This window comes from Leucoraja erinacea, chromosome 3 (genome assembly GCF_028641065.1).
Source record: "Leucoraja erinacea ecotype New England chromosome 3, Leri_hhj_1, whole genome shotgun sequence".
Classification (NCBI taxonomy): Eukaryota; Metazoa; Chordata; class Chondrichthyes; order Rajiformes; family Rajidae; genus Leucoraja; species Leucoraja erinaceus.
This window is the reverse complement of record NC_073379.1, coordinates 28,064,090-28,088,105: the sequence shown is the minus strand read 5'-3', so window position 1 is coordinate 28,088,105 and position 24,016 is coordinate 28,064,090. Positions and strand designations below refer to the sequence as shown.

General features: G+C 44.4%; 1 protein-coding gene across 5 annotated transcripts in view; it reads right to left on the bottom strand.

Moving 5' to 3' along the window:
- Positions 1 to 24,016, bottom strand: part of LOC129695419 (coiled-coil domain-containing protein 171-like) — a 254,013-nt gene that overhangs the window by 114,546 nt on the left and 115,451 nt on the right. For all 5 annotated transcript variants that reach the window (XM_055632349.1, XM_055632347.1, XM_055632346.1 and 2 more), the window contains exons 17-18: positions 6,369 to 6,485; positions 781 to 1,007 (exon numbers count right to left, since the gene is read on the bottom strand). In XM_055632349.1, the coding sequence (XP_055488324.1) occupies positions 781 to 1,007; positions 6,369 to 6,485 (344 nt within the window). The remainder of the gene's footprint in view (positions 1 to 780; positions 1,008 to 6,368; positions 6,486 to 24,016) is intronic.

Below are 24,016 nucleotides of genomic sequence, written 5' to 3'. Positions count from 1 at the left end.
AAACCAAACCAAACCTCAGAAGACATAGAAGGCCAATTTGCCACCCTTTTAAGTGGAATTTCCTTATCAGCAATCTGTAAGACAAATTATTAATATAATCAGAACAACTTAATAATACCACTGGTAGACACAAAATGCTGGAGTAACTCAGTGGGACAGGCAGCATCTCTGGAGAGAAGGAATGGATGACGTTTCGGTTCGAGACCCTTCTTCAGATATAATACCACTACTGGCAGTACTGCCTGAGTCCTGAAGGACATGGCTGCATGGTATGTTTCTGGATGCCCAGATAACAGCATAACAAAAAAACCCTATTTAACTCATCCTCACCAATCAGTTTGTCAAAAAGCATCTAAAATACAGAATGTCCATCAACTCCCCTTTTATTATTTTTCCACTAATCTAGATTGAGGTAATTTATAATTACTAACTGAGCGAACAGCTTGTCTTTGGTACGTGCAAGGAAAGCAGAGCACTCGTGGGAAAGTTGTGAGGTCACGGGGAGGCCTTGTGGACTTCCACAGAGACAACACCAGAGGTCAAGATCAAACCTGAGATGCTGGAATTGTAAAGTAGCAGCACTAACTGTGGCACCACTGTGCTACTGACATTAACAGAGGTAAGAACAACTACCTCAGTTATTTTGTAAGTTAGCTCACTTGTTCATATTAAGGACAAACTTCAACGTGTTCTTCAGTCTAATACCAGAAAATTGGGAAACTCAAATTGATTTGAGTTGGTAAAAGCGTTAATCAAGAAAGACTACATTTTCATTGTTACCTTTATAGGCATGGTGACTTGGCATCCTTCTTTTCCTGCTCTTGCATTGACTTTGTATAGTCCACAGCCCAGTATTTGTACTAATGATTTTTTACGTCCACATCCTGTGTGTTTGTCACACCAGACCGAGACATTTTCCATTTCCACACTTAATCTGTCCATGAATTTTGAAAAAGAACTCTTAGCTGCATTTTCCATTGACCAGTTTGAAAGAAGGTGATTTGGGTCTAAAAAAAAAAGAGAAATAGAAAAATAACCTTCCAAGTGACTGTTCTTTTATGTGATTATATTATTAAAATATCCACTCTGATAGTCAGATAATCCAATCTATTTGTGGGGAAAAATATAAATATTCTATTTCACATGGAACTTTATAACCATATTGAATCTCACAACCTCTGATATCACATCTGGAGTTAAGCTGTAATTTATCTTTTCACTCTACTGCAATTAAAATTTTACTACTTAGAGCAATTACTTCTTTCCCTGGTGGAGGTCGGCAATTATCTTTCTCATAAGGTTTATGGCCTCACCACAATAAATGTGTTCTGCTCTATGCTAGTTTTGACTAATTCATATTAATAAATATATTTATAGAGATAAATAAAATTATCACTTGTTCACATATCCTATATAACCTGGATTTCTAAGTGGTTTTAATTTGAAAGAAATGTCTTCCCCCTTTTTAGATATCAAGAGCCAAGAGTGTTTGATTCTCATATGTACCAAAACAGAACAATGAAACAATGAAGTCCTTACTTTCAGCAGAACAACAGGTTTGTAAACACAATACTCAATACGATACGATAGAAATGTATTTATCCCAGGAGGGACATTGATCTGCCAACAGTCATAAAACACATAATAAATGAAATTAAAGTGACGAGGGGAAAGGATTGGATACGTGCAAAGATTGGGGGGGGGGGGGGTGTGGACGGTGGCGAGGAATCAATCTCAGTCTACCCCACAATAGAAGGATGAGTTGTACAGTTTGATAGCCACAGGGAAGAAGTATCTCCTGCATCTCAATGGAACCAGTCTGTTGCTGAAGGTACTCCTCGGGTTGACCAGTGTGTCATGGAGGGGGTAAGCTGTATTGTCCAGGAACTCCGCAGTTTGAGGAGCATCCTCCCCTCCAAGGCCACCTTCAATGAATCCAATTCTGCCCCCAGGACGGAGCCAGCCTTCCTGATGAGTTTGTTGATCCTATTGGCATCCACGGCCTTCGCCCTGCTGCCCCAGCATACGGCAGCGAAAAAGATGGCACTGGCTACCACCGATTGGTAGAACATCTGCAGTATCTTGCTGCAGACGTTGAAGGAGCGGAGCCTTCTCACAAGTACAGTCGGCTTTGTCCCTTCTTGTATAGGGCCTCGATCAGTCCAGTTTACTGTCCAGGTACATTCCAAGGTATTTGTACTCCCTGGTAAACTGCACATCCACACCATTGATAGAGACAGGGGTTTTCCTCTCCTCCTAAAGTCCACCATTAACTCCTTAGTCTTGTCGGTGTTGAGCTGCAGGTGATTCAGCCCACACCACTCAACAAAGTCATTGACTGCATCTCTGTATTCAGCTTCACTCCCGTCACCGATTCAGCCCACAATTGATGAGTCATCTGAAAACTTCTGCAGGTGGCAGGAGTTCGAGTTATATCTTAAGTCCGAGGTGCAGGTGGTGAACAGGAATGGAGAGAGGACTGTCTCCTGGGGGCCCCTGTGTTGCTCACTACCATGTCCGAGACGCAGTTCTGTAGCCTGACATATTATGGTCGTTTAGTCAGGTAGTTGGTGATCCAGGACACCAATGTGGCATCCACCCGCTCCATATCCAACAGATAACATAATCAACAAAAAAAGTTCAATAAATACAAAAAAACACCATAGCACAAAATAAAACAATGACCAAAGTCGCTATAGTGCAATCAAGACAGGTCCTAGTTTGAAGTTTAGTTGGAATTCAGAGTGTTCATTAGTCTGATGGTTGTTGGGAAGAAGCTATTCCTTCACATTTTTCACACCTTTTATACCTTCCTCCCAATGGTAGGAGTGAAATGATATACATTAAAAAGCCTAATCCAAATCTGTTGCTGCCAAACATCAAAATACAAAGATGATTGAATGAAGCCTTGTACATTCCACAACACTAAGGAAGCCTAGAAAAATATTTTCTGCTGAAAGCAGTGTAGAATAAAATCAAAGAAAGACTGCTTTGTGTTATACAAGTTGTGAAATGACTATGTATATTTGCCAATCACGTAATTAATACGTGAAACAGTGTTATCACGTATATTAATTAATCACAATTATACAATTGGTAAAATGTCATGATTCTGGTCATGACCATGACCATGAGATATTAAGGCCACATAACATTTTAAATAAATAAAAGTAAATATATGTTGTGCTAATTAGCAACTCCTTATCCAGTTCACCATAATGATTTGTTTGAATGCTACTTTCAAAATTTACACCTGTAAAGACCAATGCTATTCTAATTATTTAAATATTAGCAAGAAAATGAAGAGGTTTTCACTCCACTGATCTGAAATGGTACTTTGAGGTATTTTCAAAAGTTGGGGTAAGTCTATAATGTATGATGGGGATTGTGATATATCCCAGGAAAGATAGTAACATTTAAACTGCATTTTAGAATGTCTTCTTAATCTCACTCTCTATTATCTTCATTTACATATACAGAGAAACAGCAGTAGTTTTATTTTATTGAATGTAATGGTGATTTCCAGCAGAGTACACAATCATAGAAAATAGTCAGGTATTTGTGATACACTAGCTCACACCTACTGGTCGATAATTTTACTACAGCTGGACCAAAATATTTTTGTAGGAAGGAACTGCAGATGCTGGTTTACACCATAGACACAAAATGCTGGTGTAACTCAGCGGGACGGGCAACATCTCTGGAGAGAAGGATTAGGTGACGTTTCGGGTCAAGATTCTTCTTCATACTGAGAGTCAGGGGTGAGGGAAACGAGATATGGAAGGGTACAAAGAGCATGTAAAGTGTGAAAAGAACAGATCAAAGTAGACGATGGTTAGGGAAATGTACAGTGTGTGGCTCATTGCTGGATGAGGGGAAGGTGACGAGGCATACAAACAGCAAAATTAATCAGAAGGCCAGTGAAACTAGTAGAAGAATTACAGTAGGATGGGGAGGAACAGAAAGAGATGGAAAGCAAGGGTTACTTGAAGTTAGAGAAATCAATATTCATACCGATGCCCGTGAAATATGAGATGCTGTTCATCCAATTTACGTTTGGCCTCACTATGACAATGGAGGAAGCCCAGGACAGAAAGGTCAGTATGGGAATGGGCGAGGGGAGTTAAAGTGCTTGGCAACCGTAAGAGCGTGAAGGCTCTGATGGACTGCATTTTGGGGGTACCTATGAGACTTGGGCACACACCATAAATGGCAGTGTTTTGGGGACTGTTGAAAAACAGAGAGACATTGGTGTCCAAGTCCAATTTTTTTCTTGACGGTATCAGCGCAGATAGGTAACGTTTAAAAAGACATATGGAATATTGGACATCATTAATTGAGGCCTTGAATACAAGAACAGGATGCATGCCTGAATTCGACAAAAACATTGGTCAGATCTCAGCTGCAGTACTGTGTGCAGTATTTTCTCCAGTAAAGATATGATACTGCTGGAAAAGGTGCAGGGGAGATTCAACAGGATATTGCATGGGGAGGAGTGTTTCAATTATGAGGTGAGACCAGAGGGAGAATATCTGTTTTTTTGTGGAGCAGAGGAGCTTAAGAGGGGGCAAGATTGTGTATGAAATCATGAGCAGTATAGATAGGTAGACGGCAGAAAACCTCTTAGTGGTAAATAAAACTAGAGGGTATACATTTAGGATAAGAGGTAAGAGAATTAGAGGGGCAACCTTTTCATCCAGAGAGTGCAAATATCTGGAGTACACAGCCTGAGAGAGTGCTGGAAGTTAATTCGCCGACAGTCTCAGATGACCACGAATAAATTGTCCTGAGAATGTAGGTGCCTGATAGAATGTGCGTAAAGTGTGATAAGTGCAAATGTGCGTTGATCATCGGAATGAACTAAGTGGGTCAAATGGTCTATTTCTGTATTTTATGACTCCATGATTATATAACTCTAAGTAAGAGTGGCACAGTGGTGCAGCGATAGAGCTACTCCCTTACAGTGCCAGACCCGGGTTTGATCCTGACTAGGGATGCTGTCTGTGTGGAGTTTGCCTGTTTTCCCTGTGACTGTGTATATTTTCTCCGGGTGTTCCATTTTCCTTCCACATTCCAACGAAGTACAGGTTTGTAGGTTAATTGGCTTTGATAAATTGCTCCTAGTGTGGAGGATGTGAAAGAGATTTAACATAGAACTACAGGTCCATCACAGGTTTTCCGGCAACTGATGGTACGGCACTTCCCATAGACGATATCCGCGACTGACTTTGTGGGCCGGTATCCCGGCCTCCCAAGGCCATGAACTGAGTTGGTCTGGCAAAACAGATAACATGGCAAGCCTCTGGAACTAACTGTGCCAGAAAATCAGTGGTGGACCTGTAGTGTACAGACCTGTTTCCACTTTGTGCCTCTAAACAAGACGATAAAATGAAAATCAAAAACCTTAAGTGCTAGAAATTTGAAATAGAGACAGAAAGTACTAGAAACAATCAGTTTTGTTGAAGGATCTTTGACCCTAAACGTTAGGTTTATTTCACTTTCCACTGATGCTCTCTGACCTGCTGAGTGTTTCCAGCATTCTCTGCCATTTTTATTTTAGCAGCAAAACATGTTTTCACTTTGTTAAATATTCATCACCAAGGTTTCCGATTTTGTTCTACAATAAAGCTCACAATGCATGGCAGCATTCTTTGCTGAGCATAAATGATCTGAACATGCAAAAAGTAGTATGGCTTTTATATTAAATACACTACTTAATTGCAATACAATAAATGCAATAAAATATTTCATTGGGCATACGGTAGACAAAAATGCTGGAGAAGCTCAGCGGGTGAGGCAGCATCTATGGAGCGAAGGAATAGGTGACGTTTCGGGTCGAGACCCTTCTTCAAGATACATAGACAATAGGTGCAGGAGTTGCCATTTGAGCCAGCACCACCATTCACTGTGATCATGGCTGATCATCCACAATCAGTACCTCGTTCCTGCCTTCTCCCCATATCCCTTGATTCCGCTAGCCCAAAGAGCTCTATCTAACTCTCTTTTGAATGCATCTAGTGAATCGGCCTCCACTGCCTTCTGAGGCAGAGAACTCCACAAATTCACAACTCTCTGGGTGAAAATGGTTTTCCTCATCTCAGTTCTAAATGGCCTATCCATTATTCTTAAACTGTGGCCCCTGGTTCTGGACTTCCCCCAGCATCGGGAACATGTTTTCTGCATCTAGCGTGTCCAATCCCAATAATTTTATACTTTTCTATACGATCCCCTCACATCTTTCTAAATTCTTTCATATGACAGTCCCGCCATCCTGGAAATTAACCACATGAACCTATGCTGTACTCCCTCAATAGCAAGAATGTCCTTCTTCCAATTATTCCTCAAAGTAAACTGTTTTCTTTACTTACGTGCTTTCATGATAACATCTTGTAATTCAGACATAGTTTCAACTATTGCAGCCAATAGGTCAGAACTTGAAAACCATCCAACAGCCTTTGTAAATTGGTTCTGCTCCTGTTCCTGTCCTAACAAAAATGTGACAAAATAACAATCAAGTACATGCTGTACAAGCCAGTCACACAATGAAAGAACAATGGAAAACATATAAAACAGTTGTGATAGAGCACTTTATAAAGTTTATTGGAGATGTGTGTGTGAACTCAATTTATAGAAAATATTTCATTTCAATGAGGAACACCCTATAGCAAAGGCTGCAAAGGAATTTCACTGATGTTTACTGAACCAACGAAAATGTGGAATTGCTAAATATTGCTTCAGTCCACTTCTTGCATTAACTGATTTTACACAGCCTGTTCAAAAATAATTCTCAAAATTCAACACAATCTTATCAGAACAGATTTTTTACAAAGAAATGGCTTTAAAACGGGTAATGGTGCTGTTTCTCTTCTCCTCAGCTGGGCGAAGGGAAAGCAGTTATTTTCAGAAGTGAACATAAACAGTGTTAGCGATGAGGTATCATCTTCAGAATAGCATAATTTCCCACAAATCCTATAATTTCCTCCATTCTTGCTCAAGAAATTGGCTCATATTGTTTTTGAGATCTTCGATTGATTGGCATTCTCAGCACAATCATGTTTTAATAGCAACACGGATATTCCCTTCATGTATGAATTTAACTTGAGTAGGTTTCTTTACTCACCTCTAGTTCTTCAGGCAGCCATGAACTATGTCCATTCAGAATGTCCACTAGGGGCGCTGCACTGGCAGCAGCCTCTACCTACAGCCTGTATGTCATTTCTATCTTTTTTATTATTTTTAGTTAGTCTAAAGTTTTGTGTTAGGGGAAACTTTTACTTTTCTATGTGGGGGAGGGGGGCAGGGTAAGGGGGAAACTGTTTCCAAGTCTCTTCCTGGCGGGGGCGCGACTATTTTTCCGAGTTGCGTCCTCGCCCCCCACCTCGCGGCCTACCAGCTGGATCGGAGCGGCCTTTCCTGCCGGGGACCGGGATCCGGACCAGGGCTGTTACAGCGGCGGCGCAGCGCTGGAGTCACCGCGGAGCGGGCGATACCTACCTGGGTCGCCGTTTGGAGCTCCGGAGCGTTGGGCCGTTGCTCCAATCATCGTGGAGCTCTGGTGCGGGGAGTTCCAACGCGGGCGGCACTGAACAACATCGTGGAGTCCTGGGGCTCCTTGCAGAGGGTCTCCAGCAGCAGTCTCCACCCGGCGCGGCCTACGGACATTGGAAGCCGCCAACTCCGGTAGGAGGGGGCCGACTCTGGTGTCCACGCCGCTGAGGACGTCCCGCAGCCCCGACGTCGGACTGGTATCATCCCGGCGTGCAGTCCTGGACATCGGGCCGCCCGTAGCTGCAACTGCGGAGGGCTTGGGGAGACCCTGACCACGGGGAACAGTGGAGGAAGAGACTGACTTTGGTGCCTTCCCACACAGTGGGAAACTTTGGTTCTGCTGTGTGGGGATGTTTTGTGTTGAATTCTATAGTGTGTTGAGTCCTGTTTATTTTTATTGTATGGCTGTATGGGAATTCATTTCACTGTGCCATCTGGCACACGTGACAATTAAATTTATCTTGTATCTTGTATCTTGTATCTTGTATCATGATACTAAAACTAAACTAGTCCAATTATGTCACATACTCCATGACTCCCCAGATATAGTTCTGACCCACTGCTCCAATCCCCAGCTTCAAGCTGATCTCAATGTCAATTCTCAGCCGGTACACTGAACAGACAACCAAGGTCCCAATCTCAGTCTGAAGAAGGGTTTCGGCCCGAAACATTGCCTATTTCCTTCGCTCCATAGATGCTGCTGCACCCGCTGAGTTTCTCTACCTTTTATCTACCACCCAATCTAACTCTTACTCTGAATCTAACTGACACCCCAACCTGATGTGCAATCCCAAAATGCGGCCTCCATGGATCCTGACTACTGGTTTCCTCTTTCCCCATTGGACTGGGTTCCATCCAGACAACTCATGTTCTCTTTTGCGTGCTCCAGTTTAGTTTGGAGATACAATGCAGAAACAGGCTCTGTGGCCCATCGAATCTGCGCTGACCAACGATCCCCATACACTAGCACCCAGGGAATATTTACCATTTTAAACGAAAGCCTATAAACTTAGAAACCTGTACATCTTTGGAGCATGGGGGGGAAACAGTGCATCCGGAGAAAACCCACGTGGTCACGGGAAGAACGTACAAACTCCGTACAAGACAGTTACATGCATGGGATATGCATGGAGGAAAGTGTGTAGGTGGCCAGTCCTTCAGAGGTGCCAAACACTTTGGCCTTTAACATTACTGGATTTTGTTGTAGAGTCACAGTGGACTGTGCTATGAAATATTCATGTGCTTCTACTATTTCAAATAGGACATTAACTTTAAATTTAAAGTTGAATGATTAAATATTGCCTTTCCAAAAAGCTGCAGTAACTCAGAGGGTCAGGCAGCATCTCTGGAGAAAATTAAAATGTGACGTTTCGGTTGAGACCCTTCTTCAGACTGAGTCAGGGGAAAGGGAAATGAGAGATATAAATGGTGATATTGAGAGATATAGAACAAATGAATGAGAGATATGCAAAAAAGTAACAATGATCAAGGAAACATGGAGCCCACAATGGTCCATTGTTGGCTGTGGGCTTGGTGATAATGAGTTATACAGACAATGAAACTCAACAGGATAACGGTGAAACTAGTTCGACAACTAGGGTGGGGGAGGAACGGAGATAGAAGGAATGCAATGGTTACTTGAAGTTAGAGAAATCAATATTCATACCGCTGGGTTGTAAGTTGCCCCAAGCAAAATATTGATCTTAGGTTCACAGGTCTACAGTTATTTGCAGCCTTCTTGAAAAGAGGGAATGGAATGCGCTGTCCTCTGGTATCTCACATGCTTCTAGCAAAGATTTAAAAATCTCATTCAGACCCCCTGCAATTTCTTCTGTTGCAGCCTGGGAAAATAATTACACCCAGTCCTGGATATTTACCAACCTTCAAGCCTGCAAAGGCATTGAGTTACACCTCTCAATTTTTGGAGAACTGCACTAATATTTCACCTTCAATTTCACCAAATTCAAAGTCTGTATCCTTTATGAATACCAATGAAAAATATTATTTTTGAAATTCACTTAGATCTTCAGGTTCTAAACACAGTTTGTCTCTGGACATTACTTTTTCCCTGTTTTTTCTTTTGCCCCTAATATACTTATATTAATCCTATTGGCCAGTGACTTGGCATAAGCCCACTGTGAATTCCTGATTTCCTTTTTAAATGCCTTCCCACAGGCTTCAGAAAAAGAGCTGGAGTTACAGTGCTAATCAGGGAGACTGTCAAAGAAAGGACATACTGGAGGGTTTGTTTGCTGAGGCGATTCGGATGGAGCTTAGAAATAAGATAGGAATTGTACTATAGGCTCCCATAGGCAAGCAGGAGAAAGAGGAACATACAGTGTCCTCCATAATGTTTGGGACAAAGACCCGTCATTTATTTATTTGCCACTGTACTTCGCAATTTGAGAATTACAAGAGAAAAAAACACATGTGCTTTAAGTGCACATTGTCAGATTTTAATAAAAGTCCATTTTTACACATTTTGGTTTCACCATGTAGAAATTACAGCAGTGTTTATACATAGTCCTCACATTTCAGGGCAACATAATGTTTCGAACACAGCAATGTCATGCAAATGAAAGTAGTCATGTTTAGTATTTTATTGCATATCCTTTGCATGCAATGACTGTTTGAAGTCTGCGATTCACGGACATCACCAGTTGCTGGGTGTCTTCTCTGGTGATGCTCTGCCAAGCCTGTATTGCAGCCATCTTTAGCTTATCCTTATTTTGGGGGCTAGTAAGTAAGTAAGTAAGTAAGTTTTATTTATATAGCACGTTTTAAGTCAACTCGCATTGACACCAAAGTGCTTTACATAAAATAAATAATAAGTTTCAATACAAACCATAGAAAAAGGTTAAAAAATATATTTTTTAAATGGACATAACACATTATAGAGTTCAACACAAATGTCTCCCCACGGCAGAATCAAAAATATCCACTGTGGGGAAAGGCACCAGAAAGTTAAGTCCTCTTCCTCTGTGAAACACCCAAGGTCGGGGCCCATTTGTGGCCTTGCAGCCAGTCCGATAATTTTCAGGGCCCTCTTGCCGTGAAGATGGAACTCCGGCGTCGGGTGAAACATTCCTCAGCGGCTTGGAAAGTCTGGGGCGGCTGCCTCCTCCCCGGAGACCGGGGCACTCGTAGTCTTCAGGCCGCGCTGGCTGGAACTCCGACCCCTGCGAACTCGATCCCAGGCTCTGCGGTGCTCCGAATCCAGCGCCGCCCGCAGCCTCAGCTCCGCATTGTTGGGAGTCGGCGGCCACAGCGCTCCGGAGCTTACCGCACCGCGACCTGGCAAGGCATCACTCGCTCCACGATGATGTCCCAGCGCTGCGCCGCCGCCGAAGCTGTAGTCCCGGCCGGTCCCGACAGGAAACGCCGCTCCATTCTCGATGGTAGGCCGCGAGGACGGGGAAAAGAAGCAGCTCGGAGGGATGCTGCCTCTCCAACCAGGTAGTCCCCTTCAGTTTTCTCCTCAGCATATATGGCATGCTCAATTCAGTTCAAATCGGGTGATTGACTTGGCCACTGAAGAATGGACCATTTTTTAGCTTTCAAAAACTCATTTGTTGCTTTAGCAGTATGTTTGCGATCATTGGTTTGCTGTAGAATGAACCGCCAGGCAATGTGTTTTGAGGCATTTGTTTGAACTTGAGCAGTTAGGATGTGTCTATGCACTTCAGAATTCATTATGCTACCATCAGCAGTTGTACAGTGGCTTGCAAAAGTATTCATACCCCTTGAACTTTTCCACATTTTGTCACTTTACAACCACAAACGTAAGTGTATTTTATTGGGATTTTATGTGATAGACCAACACAAAGTGGCGCATAATTGTGAAGTGGAAAGGAAAATGATACATGGTTTTCAAATTTTTTTACAAATAACAAACTGAAAAGTGTGGCATGCAAAAGTATTCAGCCCCCTTTACTCTGATAACCCTAAATAAAATCCAGTGCAACCAATTGCCTTCAGAAGTCACCTAATTAGTAAATAGAGTCCACTTGTGTGTAATCTAATCTCAGTATAAATACAGCTGTTCTGTGAAGGCCTCAGAGGTTTGTTAGAGAACATTAGTGAACAAACAGCATCATGAAGCCCAAGGAACACACCAGACAGGTCAGGGATAAAGTTGTGGAGAAGTTTAAAGCAGGGTTAGGTTATAAAAAAAATCCCAAGCTTTGAACATCTCACGGAGCACTGTTCAATCCATCAACCGAAAATGGAAAGAGTATGGCACAACTGCAAACCTACCAAGACATGGCCGTCCACCTAAACTGACAGGCCGGGCAAGGTGAGCATTGGTCAGAGAAGCAGCCAAGAGGCCCATGGTAACTCTGGAGGAGCTGCAGAGATCCACAGCTCAGGTGGGAGAATCTTCCACAGGACAACTATTAGTCGTGCACTCCACAAATCGGGCCTTTATGGAAGAGTGGCAAGAAGAAAGCCATTGTTGAAAAAAAGCCATAAGAAGTCCCGTTTGCGGTTTGCCACAAGCGATGTGGAGGACACAGCAAACATGTGGAGGAAGGTACTCTGGTCAGATGAGACCAAAATTGAAGTTTTTGGCCTAAATGCAAAACGCTATGTGTGGCGGAAAACTAACACTGCACATCACCCTGAACACACCATCCCCACTGTGAAACATGGTGGTGGCAGCATCATGCTGTGGGGATGCTTTTCTTCAGCAGGGACAGGGAAGCTGGTCAGAGTTGATGGGAAGATGGATGGAGCCAAATACAGGGCAATCTTGGAAGAAAACCTGTTAGAGTCTGCAAACGACTTGAGACTGGGGCGGAGGTTCCCCTTCCAGCAGGACAACGACCCTAAACATACAGCCAGAGCTACAATGGAATGGTTTAGATCAAAGCATATTCATGCGTTAGAATGGCCCAGTCAAAGTCCAGACCTAAATCCAATTGAGAATCTCTGGCAAGACTTGAAAATTGCTGTTCACAGACACTCTCCATCCAATCTGACTGAGCCTGAGCTATTTTGCAAAGAAGAATGGGCAAAAATGTCAGTCTCTAGATGTGCGAAGCTGGTAGAGACATACCCCAAAAGACTTGCAGCTGTAATTGCAGCAAAAGGTGGTTCTACAAAGTATTGACTCAGGGGGGCTGAATACTTTTGCATGCCACACTTTTCAGTTTTTTATTTGTAAATAAATTTGAAAACCATGTATCATTTTCCTTCCACTTCACAATTATGCACCACTTTGTGTTGGTCTATCACATAAAATCCCAATAAAATACATTTACGTTTGTGGTTGTAACGTGACAAAATGTGGAAAGGTTCAAGGGGTATGAAAACTTTTGCAAGCCACTGTATCATCAATGAAGATAAGTGAGGCAGTACTTTCAGCAGCCATACATGCCCAGGCCATAACACCCCCACCACCGTGTTTCACAGGTGAGGTGGTATGCTTTGGATTTGGACAGTTCCTTCACTCCTACATACTTTGCTCTTGCCATCACTCTGATGTAAGTTAATCATCATCTCATCTGTCCACAAGACATTTTTCCAGAAGTGTGGTTGCTCTTTTAAGTACTTCTTGGCAAACTCTAACCTCGCCATCCTATTTTTGGGGCTATCCAGTAGTTTGCATCTTGCAGTGTAGCCCCTGGATTTCTGTTCATGAAGTCTTCTGCGGACAGTGGTCATTGACAAATCCACACCTGATTCCTGAAGAGTGTTTCTGATCTGTCTATTGTTTGGGGATTTTTCCTTATTATAGAGAGAATTCTTCGGTCATCAGCTGCGGAGGTGTTCCTAGGCCTGCCAGTCATTTTGCGATTAGTAAGCTCATCGGTGCTCACTTTCTTCTCCATTGGGTGGCGCCACCGCAGTGGCTGCTTCACCAGCAGCTCGTCAGTCCTTTTTGCCTTTTTTGTTATTTTTAGTGTGTTTAAATGTATGTTTTAATGTTTCTTATCATGCCTTATGTGGGGGGTGGTGGGGGGAATAAAGGGAAACCGTTTTTCAGTCTCTTACCTGGCAGTGATGCGTCTATTTACCGTGTCGCAACTTTGCACCCCTCGCCTACCAACTGGATTAGTGTGGCCTTTCCGACCGGAGACCAGCCCAGAGTTTCAGCGACAGGCGCAGTGCGGAATTACCATCGCGGAGCCTGGGATCCTTGTCGAGGATCGCCAGTGTTGGAGCTCCGATCGCGGGGCCTGCTGACTTTAACGTTTTGGAATTGTGGTCTGCGGAGCTTCTAGCCGCGGGTGTCGCGCTAACTTTAACATCGCGGAGCCTGGGATCTTTTGCCGATGAATCGGCAGTTTTAGAGCTCCATCCAGTAGGATCGGTGGATTTTAACATCGGAAGCCGTGGTCTCTGGTAGGAAGCGGCCGAATCGGGAACTCCAAGCCGCATAGTGTGTTCCGATCCATCCCGACGTCAGAGTTTCGATCATCCCGGCAAGAGGGCCTGTACATCGGGCCGTCCGTAGTGGCAACAGCGGAGAGTTCTAGGCCCCGACCACGGGTGAACAAAAGGAGGAAGATTGACTGAACTTTATTGCCTTTCATCAGTGATAAATGTTGATTCTACTGTGGTGGATGTTTATGTTAAATTCTATTGTGTATTGTGTTATTTTTATTCGTATGGCTGTACGGTACCTCAAATTTCGCTGTACCAATTGGTGCATGTGACAATAAATGTGAACTTGAACTTTCTTAATGATGTTCTGAAGAGTTGATTTTGGTAAGTCTAAGGCTTGGCTAATGTCTCTAACAGTTTTATTCTTGTCTCATAATGGCTTCTTTGACTTTCATTGGCACAACTTTCAGAGCTGCTAACTCTCACGCATTGAGCGTGAGATCACGCATTTCGCCAAATTCTTACGCTCTCACACTGATCACAAATTTCTCACGCTCTGTCGTGAGAAATTCTGTGATCAACGAGAATTTCAAAACTAATATCAACTGCATGGGCTGCAGGTGTTGGAGAGCCGGGGCGGAGGGAGGGATGGAGCGGCGGGGCAGATGTGGACGGGGAACCGGGGCTGGCGAGTGTTTGCGGGGCGTGCGAGTCGCTCGCTGCAGCTCCGGCCATGGAGCATTCTCAGTGCAAGCGTCCCGGGCGTTCGTCGGAAACGTTGCGCCGCTGCCGTGAGAGTCTCTGTGCCGAATTCGCCCTGGTGACCGGCATGGACCAGGCTGTGGCTCGGTGCATCCTGGAGGACAACCAGTGGCTGCTGGAAGTAGGTACCAAGCACTGGGTAGAAGCGGTGGAAGATAGTGGGGGTGGTTGGAGTAAAGCATCCTGCTTGCCTGCTAGATTTTCACTTACTGTAACTGCAGGAAAAATGTTCCCGATGTTGGGGAGTTCAGAACCAGGGGTCACACAGTTCAAGAATAAGGGGTAGGCCACTTAGGACTGAGATGACGACAAACTTTCTTCTCCCAGAAAGTTGTGAATCTGTGGAATTTTCTGCCACAGAAGGCAGTGGACTCCAATTCACTGGATGTTTTCAAGAGAGAGTTGGGGCTAGCGAAATCAAGGGATATGGGGAAAAAACAGGAAAGAGGTACTGATTTTAGATGAACAGCCATGATCATATTGAATGGCAGTGCTTGGTCAAAGGGCCGAATGGCCTATTCCTGCGCCTATTTTCTATGTTTCTATGCTTGAGTATATGGCAATAAAACTCGACCACTTGATTTATGAAGCATTCAGGCATGGTGGAGGTATAATGTAGTCATAGGGTGATACAGTGTGAAAACAGGCCCTTTGGCCCAACTTGCCCACACCTGCCAACATGTCCCAGCCACACTACCTGCTTTTGGTCCATATCTCTCCAAACCTGTCCTATCCGGTATCAGTCTAACGGTTTCTCGAATGTTGGGATAGTCCCTGCCTCAACTACCTCCTCTGGCAGCTTTTTCCATACACCCACCACCCTTTGTGTGGAAAACGTTACCCGTAAAAAGTTACCTCTTAAAAATACTTCAAACAAAAAACATTGAAATCATAGTTCGACAATGCACTAAAACATGATTTTAATACCAAATTTCAAAAAGGCCCTACCATGGGAACCCCCCTCCCACACGCTCCCCCCACTCCCTCACCGGATATCCCAAAGGCCGGTGATCAGTGATCGCTCAGCCCCCCCACATTCAAAAACGCTCCACAGCACTGGTTCTGATGGAGAGCACTGCCAGATGTGAGCGGGGAATGGGGCCAGTTGTCCGTGATGTCTGGATCCCAATGCTCAGCGCTTCGTGTTTCGGAGTTGGCTAATGTTATTGATTTGTAATTAGCCTCATTTGTAATTAGTTGACAAAACCTTAATTTATTAATCCGGAATATCCAGGGGGATGGGATAAGTGTAATATTAAAATGACCTGCAAGAGGTCAGGCTGTCTGTCACAACCTGATAACCCATTATTTCCTTTAGTTAAATATTGGGAAAGTCGCACTATTGTCATTTGCCACTCAACTATTATGTTTGTTTACCTCACTGACTATTTATAATCTGATTTCCATACATGAATACACTAAGATTATTCATGTGCTGCACCCGTTGATCGGAGCCTAGCTCTACTGTGGAATGTAATTAGGAATTAAATTTAGCCTAACCTTAATCAAAGCTAATCTAATTTAAAGCATAAATATTGCATTCAAGTGTAAGTTAAAAGACTCACTATAGTATGCACCAGATTGCACAATTTCAATCTGAAAAATGCAAAGGCTCCATATCAATGGGAGGGGGGACACCCCCCTCCCGCTCCCCTCGGTGGCTACGCTCCCTCGGGCTTCGTCTCTTGCAATTTCTCACTCACAACTCTCACCCAATGTTAGTAGTCCTAAACTTTGCTACTCATGTTGATAAACGGCAATAAAAATTTCCAAAGGTGATGGAAAGACTGGAGGAAAGACAAGGTGCTGAGAGGTCTCTTATACCGGCATTAAGGAGGCAATTAAACACACCTGAGCAATTACAAACGCCTGTGAATCCATGTGTCCCAAACATTATGATGCCCTGAAATGGGGGAACTATGTATAAAAGGTACACAAAAATGTTGGAGAAACTCAGCGGGTGCAGCAGCATCCATGGAGCGAAGGAAATAGACAACGTTTCGGGCCGAAACCCTTCTTCAGTCTTCAGTCATTCTCATAGATGCTGCTGCACCCGCTGAGTTTCTCCAGCATTTTTGCATACCTTCGATTTTCCAGCATCTGCAGTTCCTTCTTAAGAACTATGTATAATTTCTGCATGGTGAAACCAAAATGTATAAAAATGGCTTTTATTAAAGTACTAGACCAAGTGCAGACCCCAACCCAGCCGTTCCCTACCCATAGCCCCCACGGGAGACGTGGTCCTCCAACTCAAGCCGTTCAGGAGCGGCTGTTTCATCATGCCTGGCGCCCGCATCTCGGCTGTGAGGCGAGATGCGGGCGCCAGCAGCCGTTATGGTCGCTGGCCAGCAGGAGGCGACAGCAGCCGTTAGTTAGGGGGGGGAGAAGGATTTTATTAAAAATGTGTACACAAACACAACAAAATGTAATCAGGAGTGGATACTTGGAATGAAAAGTGAAATCTCTACCGAAATGGAAAAAATCTGGGCGTTTGTGGGTCTGGTGTTGGCATAGCAACGAATCAAAGGTTGGACTATCCGCATGCCTGACATGCCTGACTCTGACATCGGGGGGAGAGGGAAGTGCAGGGGAGAGATACGTTTTTTTTGCCTTCCATCACAGCGAGGTGGAGATGCGCTGTGATGGATGTCTGTGTAAATTGTGTTGTGTCTTGGGTCTTTTTTTTCTTGTATGTATGACTGCAGAAACAACATTTCACTTGTGCCTCTATGAGGTTCAAGTGACAAATAAATTGTATTGTATTGTATTGTATTGTAAGGCTGGCACCCACAGGCTGGCAACCACAAGTCAGGCAGAAACACAGCCAGCCAGCAGCCACAGAGTTTTAATATTATATAGATATAGATATAGATGACAATCTGCACTTTAACCACATGTGATTTTTTCTATTACAAATCTGAAATTGTGGAGTACAGAGGCAAATAAATAAATGATATGGTCTTTGTCCCTAACATTATGGTGGGCACTGTATGTAGACAGATTACAGAAAGAAGTCTTAGTGGGAGACTTTACCTTCCCCAACTTTGTCTGGTACATGTTCAGTGCTAAATGCTTAGTTATGGCAGAATGCGTGAGATGTATCCAAGAGGGTTTCATGAAACAGCATGCGGATAGTCCAACCCAATAAGGGAACATACTGGGTCCTGTGTTGGGAAATGAGCCTGGCCAGGTGTTACAGTGGAAGAGCATTCATCACATTTTTTGCTCTTGACTGGCCTCCCCTCATTAGTTCCCTGTGCCTGTTATATGCTTTTTTTTAGTCCAATGGCAAATGATGGTTATCTGTATGATGTGGCGGCACCGGGTGGTTGGGCCACTAGCTACCCGAACCCTCAGCAGTTGGTCACGTGACTGGGCAATGGCAGGGAGGAGTTGTCACGGTGTACAGGGGTGTGTCCTGGGATATATATCGAACCGTGAGACAACTCTCTTCTCTCTCTCTGACTTCAAGCTGACCAGCTTTCTTCTCTCTAGGGATGAGTATCCTTCCACCTCAGCAGGGGCTCAGCTCAAGCCCACGAGGCAACAGCCTTGCAGCAGCAATAACAACTTTATGTTAGAGGACCAACATGCATGTATAACAAACCTATTATGCCTGAATAAAGTAACCCATTTGTTCACCATGTTTGGTGCCTCTACATTGGTGACCCAGACGTTCCAAAACTGAGATTTTGGATTTCCCGGTGCACGCAGCCGACTATCAGCCATAGTGACCTGATGTCTGCAGCCGGCAGCCCAGCTCTAAGATAATAGCCGTTATGGATGCAGCCGTCAACTCTGTGCTGCACCCGGACGCTGCCTTGGGCCCCGCCACCGCGGTCAACTACTCGCCTCCCGCCACTTACGTGGCTTTGGGCGCCACCGACACGGTCGGGCGGGCCGCTCAACTCCCACCTATGCCTGGTCTAGCCGATCGCAGGCCGCTTGGGTCGCCCGCCCGCATTCCGGGCCCACCGCAGCAGACAGCAGCGCTGCAGCCTCGGCCCTTGCTTTCTCTCCCGCATGACCCGCCCAGAGCTGCCCACAGGGGCTGAGAGGCCACGACTGCCGCCACTCCCCCACCATCTGCTGCAGGAGCTGCGAGTGTAGCAGCCCCACGCCTCCAGCATCACCGATGCCCGCCCGACGGCCCCGGGAGTGGGGAAAGAGCAGGCCCGCCAATTACCCCGTTGGCCGCTGTTCAAGGTCTAACGTCCCGATAGAGCGGGCCTACCTGGTGCGGCTGCCGAAAGACGTCCTCACCGGCGCGGACTCCGAAGATCCCTGGGCGCTGGCTGCCCGTCCGGCCCAGCAGCGTGGTGGAGCCTCGGCCAGTTGTGAGTCTGCGGTCCCGCAACGGAGTCCCCGGCAGCTTCCAGCCTCCACCGAGGGTGCGGCCAGTCTCCGATGGCACCGGCGATGGTGGGTGAAGTCCCTACCGGCAGCGGTGGGGCGAGGCCTGTCAATGCCGGCCGCCCTGCACACATCTTGAATCGCCTGTAAAATGGGCGCTGGGGCCTACTGCCACATGGCTGCCGCCCCGACTGCAAAATGGCCACCGTGTGTGGCCAGAAGCGACGATCGACCTGCTGACCGCCATCAACAGCGCCACCTCTGGTCGTTTGCCGTCACTACAATCTCCAGTGTCAAGCACAGCTTCTTCTCAGGGTACATTTATTTGGTCAATTCGAACCATGGAACTCCTCGGCATCTGACCACTTTGGACTTTGATGTATCTTTGCAGTGTGCTCACTAGTTTTTTTCCCCCCCATTGTATAGTGTAATCACCAAGCTTAATATTACTATTAGTTTCTTGTTGTTGTATTTGTATTGTTGCTGCCGTCTTTCTCAGGTCACCATCCCCTGCTGGTCAACGTGACTGGTCTATATCTCGTCCGTCCCTGCGGTTTTTATGGTGGTCTCCTTGCACCCCTCGGCTTACCTCGGGATGGCCCACAGCCGGAGCGTTGACTGTGCCCGCGGGCCCCACCGTCCCGACCCACAGCTGGGGTGCCCCCGACCCACAACAGGAACCGCCCTTGATCATGCTTGCGCGGTCCATCCCTTTTCGCTTGGGGAGCGCGCTCCATCCCTTTTCGACGTCTGCCCTCACGGTCTGCCTGTTAGTTTACGAGTCAGGCTGCTGCGTTTAGGCGGCCTGCTCGTTTTCCTACCTCTGGTTCTTGGGGGGGGGGGGATCCTGTGGCGGCACCCGGAGGTTGGACCACTAAATACACGAACCCTCAGCAGTCGGTCACGTGACTGGACAATGGCAGGGAGGAGTTGTCACGGGGAACAGGCGTGTGTCCTGGGATATATAACGAATCCTGGGACAACTCTCTTCTCTCTCTCTGACTTCGAGCTGACCAGCTCTCTTTTCTCTAGGGGTGAGTATCCTTCCACCTCAGCAGGGGCTCAGCTCGAGCCCACGAGGCAACAGCCTCGCAGCAGCAACAACAACTTTATGTTAGAGGACCAACGTACATGTATAACAAACCTTTTATGCCTGAACTTCAGTAACCCATTTGTTCACCTTGTTTGGTGCCTCTACAATGAACAATTTTCAGTAATTTCAAAAGGAACCTAGCTAAACTTGAGAAATCGGAAGGATCAAGCATACAACAATGGGCAGTGTCTAGATGACCCCAAGCCAGCATGATTGCGGGGAAAAAAGATATCAAAGCAATCACCAAAGCTGCATATTTATTTTTATTGTAACCTAAATGATTTCTAAGATTTCCATTGTTAATTAGATCTCAGCTAGTGTAACAAATATTCACTTACAATTATATGATGACTTTACATGGAAGTGCATAGAAATACTGAATCATGCTCGGGTATAAATCTAAAAAATTGCTTGAACTTAATACTCAATCTTTTAAGTTTAAATATTTTCAATGAGCAATTTTAAGATTATTGGCACTTTGTCAAACCTGGAAACTGACATGTAGCTGATGCCCAAATAGCTTTAAATTCATGTCATAGGAAAATGCCAAGTATATAATTTTAACAATAACCATAGATTAATTGGCACAATTCTAATAAAGAGGTAGGTAGAGAGAAACCTGCATAATTCAAGTCACTGAGTCATAAGGCATGGAAATAGGCCCTTCAGCCCCCAACTCGTGCACAGAACAAAATGCCCCATCCATTCTTTGATGGAAACAGAACAGATTAAGAATGCATTTAAACAAATCATATCCAGGGCTTCATGAAGGCAGCAGAAAAACATAAAAACAAGGAGGTCAAGTTGCTTCTTTATAAAACACTAGCTAAACTATTATTGCTCGAGCATTTAAATTAGAACATTTTCAATAATGCAACCACAGAAGTGGATGCTGCAATATTACATTCACTTCATGTCACTGTCTTTGAGAAGATGCAGAAGGATTTAAAGTAAGAGTCGTATAGATAGGTAAAAACATTTACTGTCCTCCAGTTATTCGACACCTCACACCGTTGTCTAGAGGAAATTAAAAAATCTATCTTAGAGATCCAGCAATCTCCTCCCTTGTCTTTGATAGGAGCATGGAATACAGCTGATTGGGCCTAAGGAACTTTGCCAACTTGATGCACTCTAAAACATCTAACGCCTCGTCATATTCAGGAGTATATCATCACTCCTCTCCCTGAACTCTCCATTTTTAGTCTCAGTGAATGCAGATGAGAAGTATTCATATGCCTGCACCCATATCCTTTGGCTTCAAACAATTTGCTCCTCTGGACCCAAAAGGGATCTACTCAGGCAGGTAGGCAGTGCAGAAAGCTAATGGCATGTTGGCCGTCATATTGAGAGGATTTGAGTTTAGAAGTTTAGCAGTTGTATAGGACCCTGGTGAGACCACACCTGGAGTATTGTGTGTAATTTTGGTCTCCTAATTTGAGGAAGGACATTCTTGCTATTGAGAGAGTGCAGCATAGGTTCACCAGGTTAATTCCCGTGATAGCGGGACTGACATATGATGAAAGAATGGGTCGACTGGGCTTGTATTCATTGCAATTTAGAATGATGAGAACATATACAATTCTTAAAGGATTGGACAGGCTAGATGCAGGAAAAATGTTCCTGATGTTGGGGGAGTCCAAAACCAGGGGGTCCCAGTTTAAGAATAAGCAGAAAATCATTTAGGACTGAGATGAGAAAAAACTTCTTCGCCCTGAGAGTTGTGAATCTGTGGAATTCTCTGCCACAGAAGGCAGTGGAGGCTAATTCACTCGATGTTTTCAAGAGTTAGATTTAGCTCTTAGGGCTAAAGGAATCAAGGGATATGGGGGAGAAGCAGGAATGGAGTACTAATTTTAGATGATCAGCCATGATCATATTGAATGGCGGTGCTGGCTCGAAAGGCCGAATGGCCTACTCTTGCACCTATTTTTCTATGTTACTCGTTTTCACTCATTTAACTTTTGGTCCCAACAATATATACAATACAACATTATACAATACCTTGAGATTACTTTTAATCTTGTCTGCCAATTGTCTCCTTTTTTGCCCTTATTTCTTTATTAAGTACTCTACTATAACGCTCAAGAGATTCTGCTATTTTCAGTTACCTATACATGTCTTGTCCTTTCTTTTCTACGTAAAATCCTCAATGTCTCTTATCAACCACGGTGCCCTATTCTTGCCATCCTTACCTTTCACTTACGCGAACACGATGACCCCGAAATGTCACCGTCCCCCTTATATAATCATCACAAATTTTAGATGTTGTTCTACTGCAAGCAGATGTTCCCAATCTACTTTCAGCAGGTCTTGTGCTATTGAAATCATCTCATTTAGGAGCTTAGTTTGTAGACCATCTTTATCCCTTTACATAACTACCTTGAAACTTACAGAATTACGATCACCATCTCTGTAATGTGTGCAGTTCTGATTGATACACTGTTGGAAGGCTATGGAGGCTTTGTGGAAGATGCAGTAGAGGCTTACCAGGAATGGATTGGAGTGTATTAGCTATGAGGGGAGGTTGGAAAAGATGGAATGTTTTCCCTGAAACGTCAGAGGCTGAGGCTTTACGTGATACAAGTATATAAAATTATGAGAGACATCGATAGGGTAGAGATTCAGAATCTTTTTCACCTGGTGGAAATGTCATATATTCAAGGGCATAGCTTGAAGGCGAGACGTGCAAAGTTTAAAGAAGATGTCCAGGACATTTATGTTCAACACAGAGTTTTATGTGCCTGGATCACACTGCCAGTGAGGTTGTTGAGTCAAACAGCATGGAAACAGGTACTTCGGCACAACTGGTCCATGCCGACCAGCATGCACCATCCACAATAGAACCACCAGCCTGCATTTGGCCTATATCCTTCAAAACCTATCCTATCTATGTTCCTGTCTAAATGCTTCTTAAATGTTGTGATAGTACCTCAACTACCTCCTCTGACAGCTCGTTCCATACGCCTACCAACCTTTACATAAATAAATTGTCCCTCAGGTTCCAATTAAATCTTTCCCCCCCTCACCTTAAACCTACTGTATGATCTCTAGTTCTCAATTCCCATACTCTGGGTAAAAGACTCTGTGCATTGCTCTCTATTCCTTTCATGATTGTGTACACCTCTATAAAACCCCCCCACTCATCCTCCTGCACTCCAAGGAATAAAGTCCTAGCGGGCTCAACCTCTTCCTTAAGCTCAGGCCCTTGAGTCCTGGCAATATCTTTGTAAATCTTTTCTGCACCCTTTAGAGTTTAACAACATCCTTCCAATAACAGGGTGACCAAAACTGACCACAAAATTCTGTTGACTGTCATGATCACAATAACACTTTTTTGACAAAGTGGTTGATATCTGGAACTTGCTGCCAGAAGAGATGGTGGAATCAGATAGAACTACTAAATTTAAGAGATATTTAGACTAGCACTTGAATAAGAGAGACATAGACGTATATGGGCTTAACACTGACAAATGGTATTATGTAGATGGATAAAAGATCTGCCTGGATGTGTCAGACCAAAAGGTCTGTAAATTTTAACTCATTTCACAGATCAAGACGCTTACCACTAACTGCTATACACAAGACTCATGTCTTAAACATTCCTCCCAAAGCAAAAGTTTTCTACAGTCTTCCTTGTCTATATCCCTTAGTTTGGCTGTACAGCTATTTCAGGAAACCTTCTTAGGAAACTCCCAACAAATTCTGCCTTGTCTAACCCTTATGGACTGAGTAAGCCCCGGTCAATATTGGGGATGTTAAGTTGCCCATTACGACAACTCTGTTGCATTTGCATCTTCCTGTAATCTATCTACAAACTGTTTCTCTAAGTCTCCGTAATGGCCACAACATCAGTTTCAACCATTGATTCCGGCTCTAGGTTCATCAGCTTAACCTACAATAATCCTTGGATTGAAATACTTCAGCCCATCA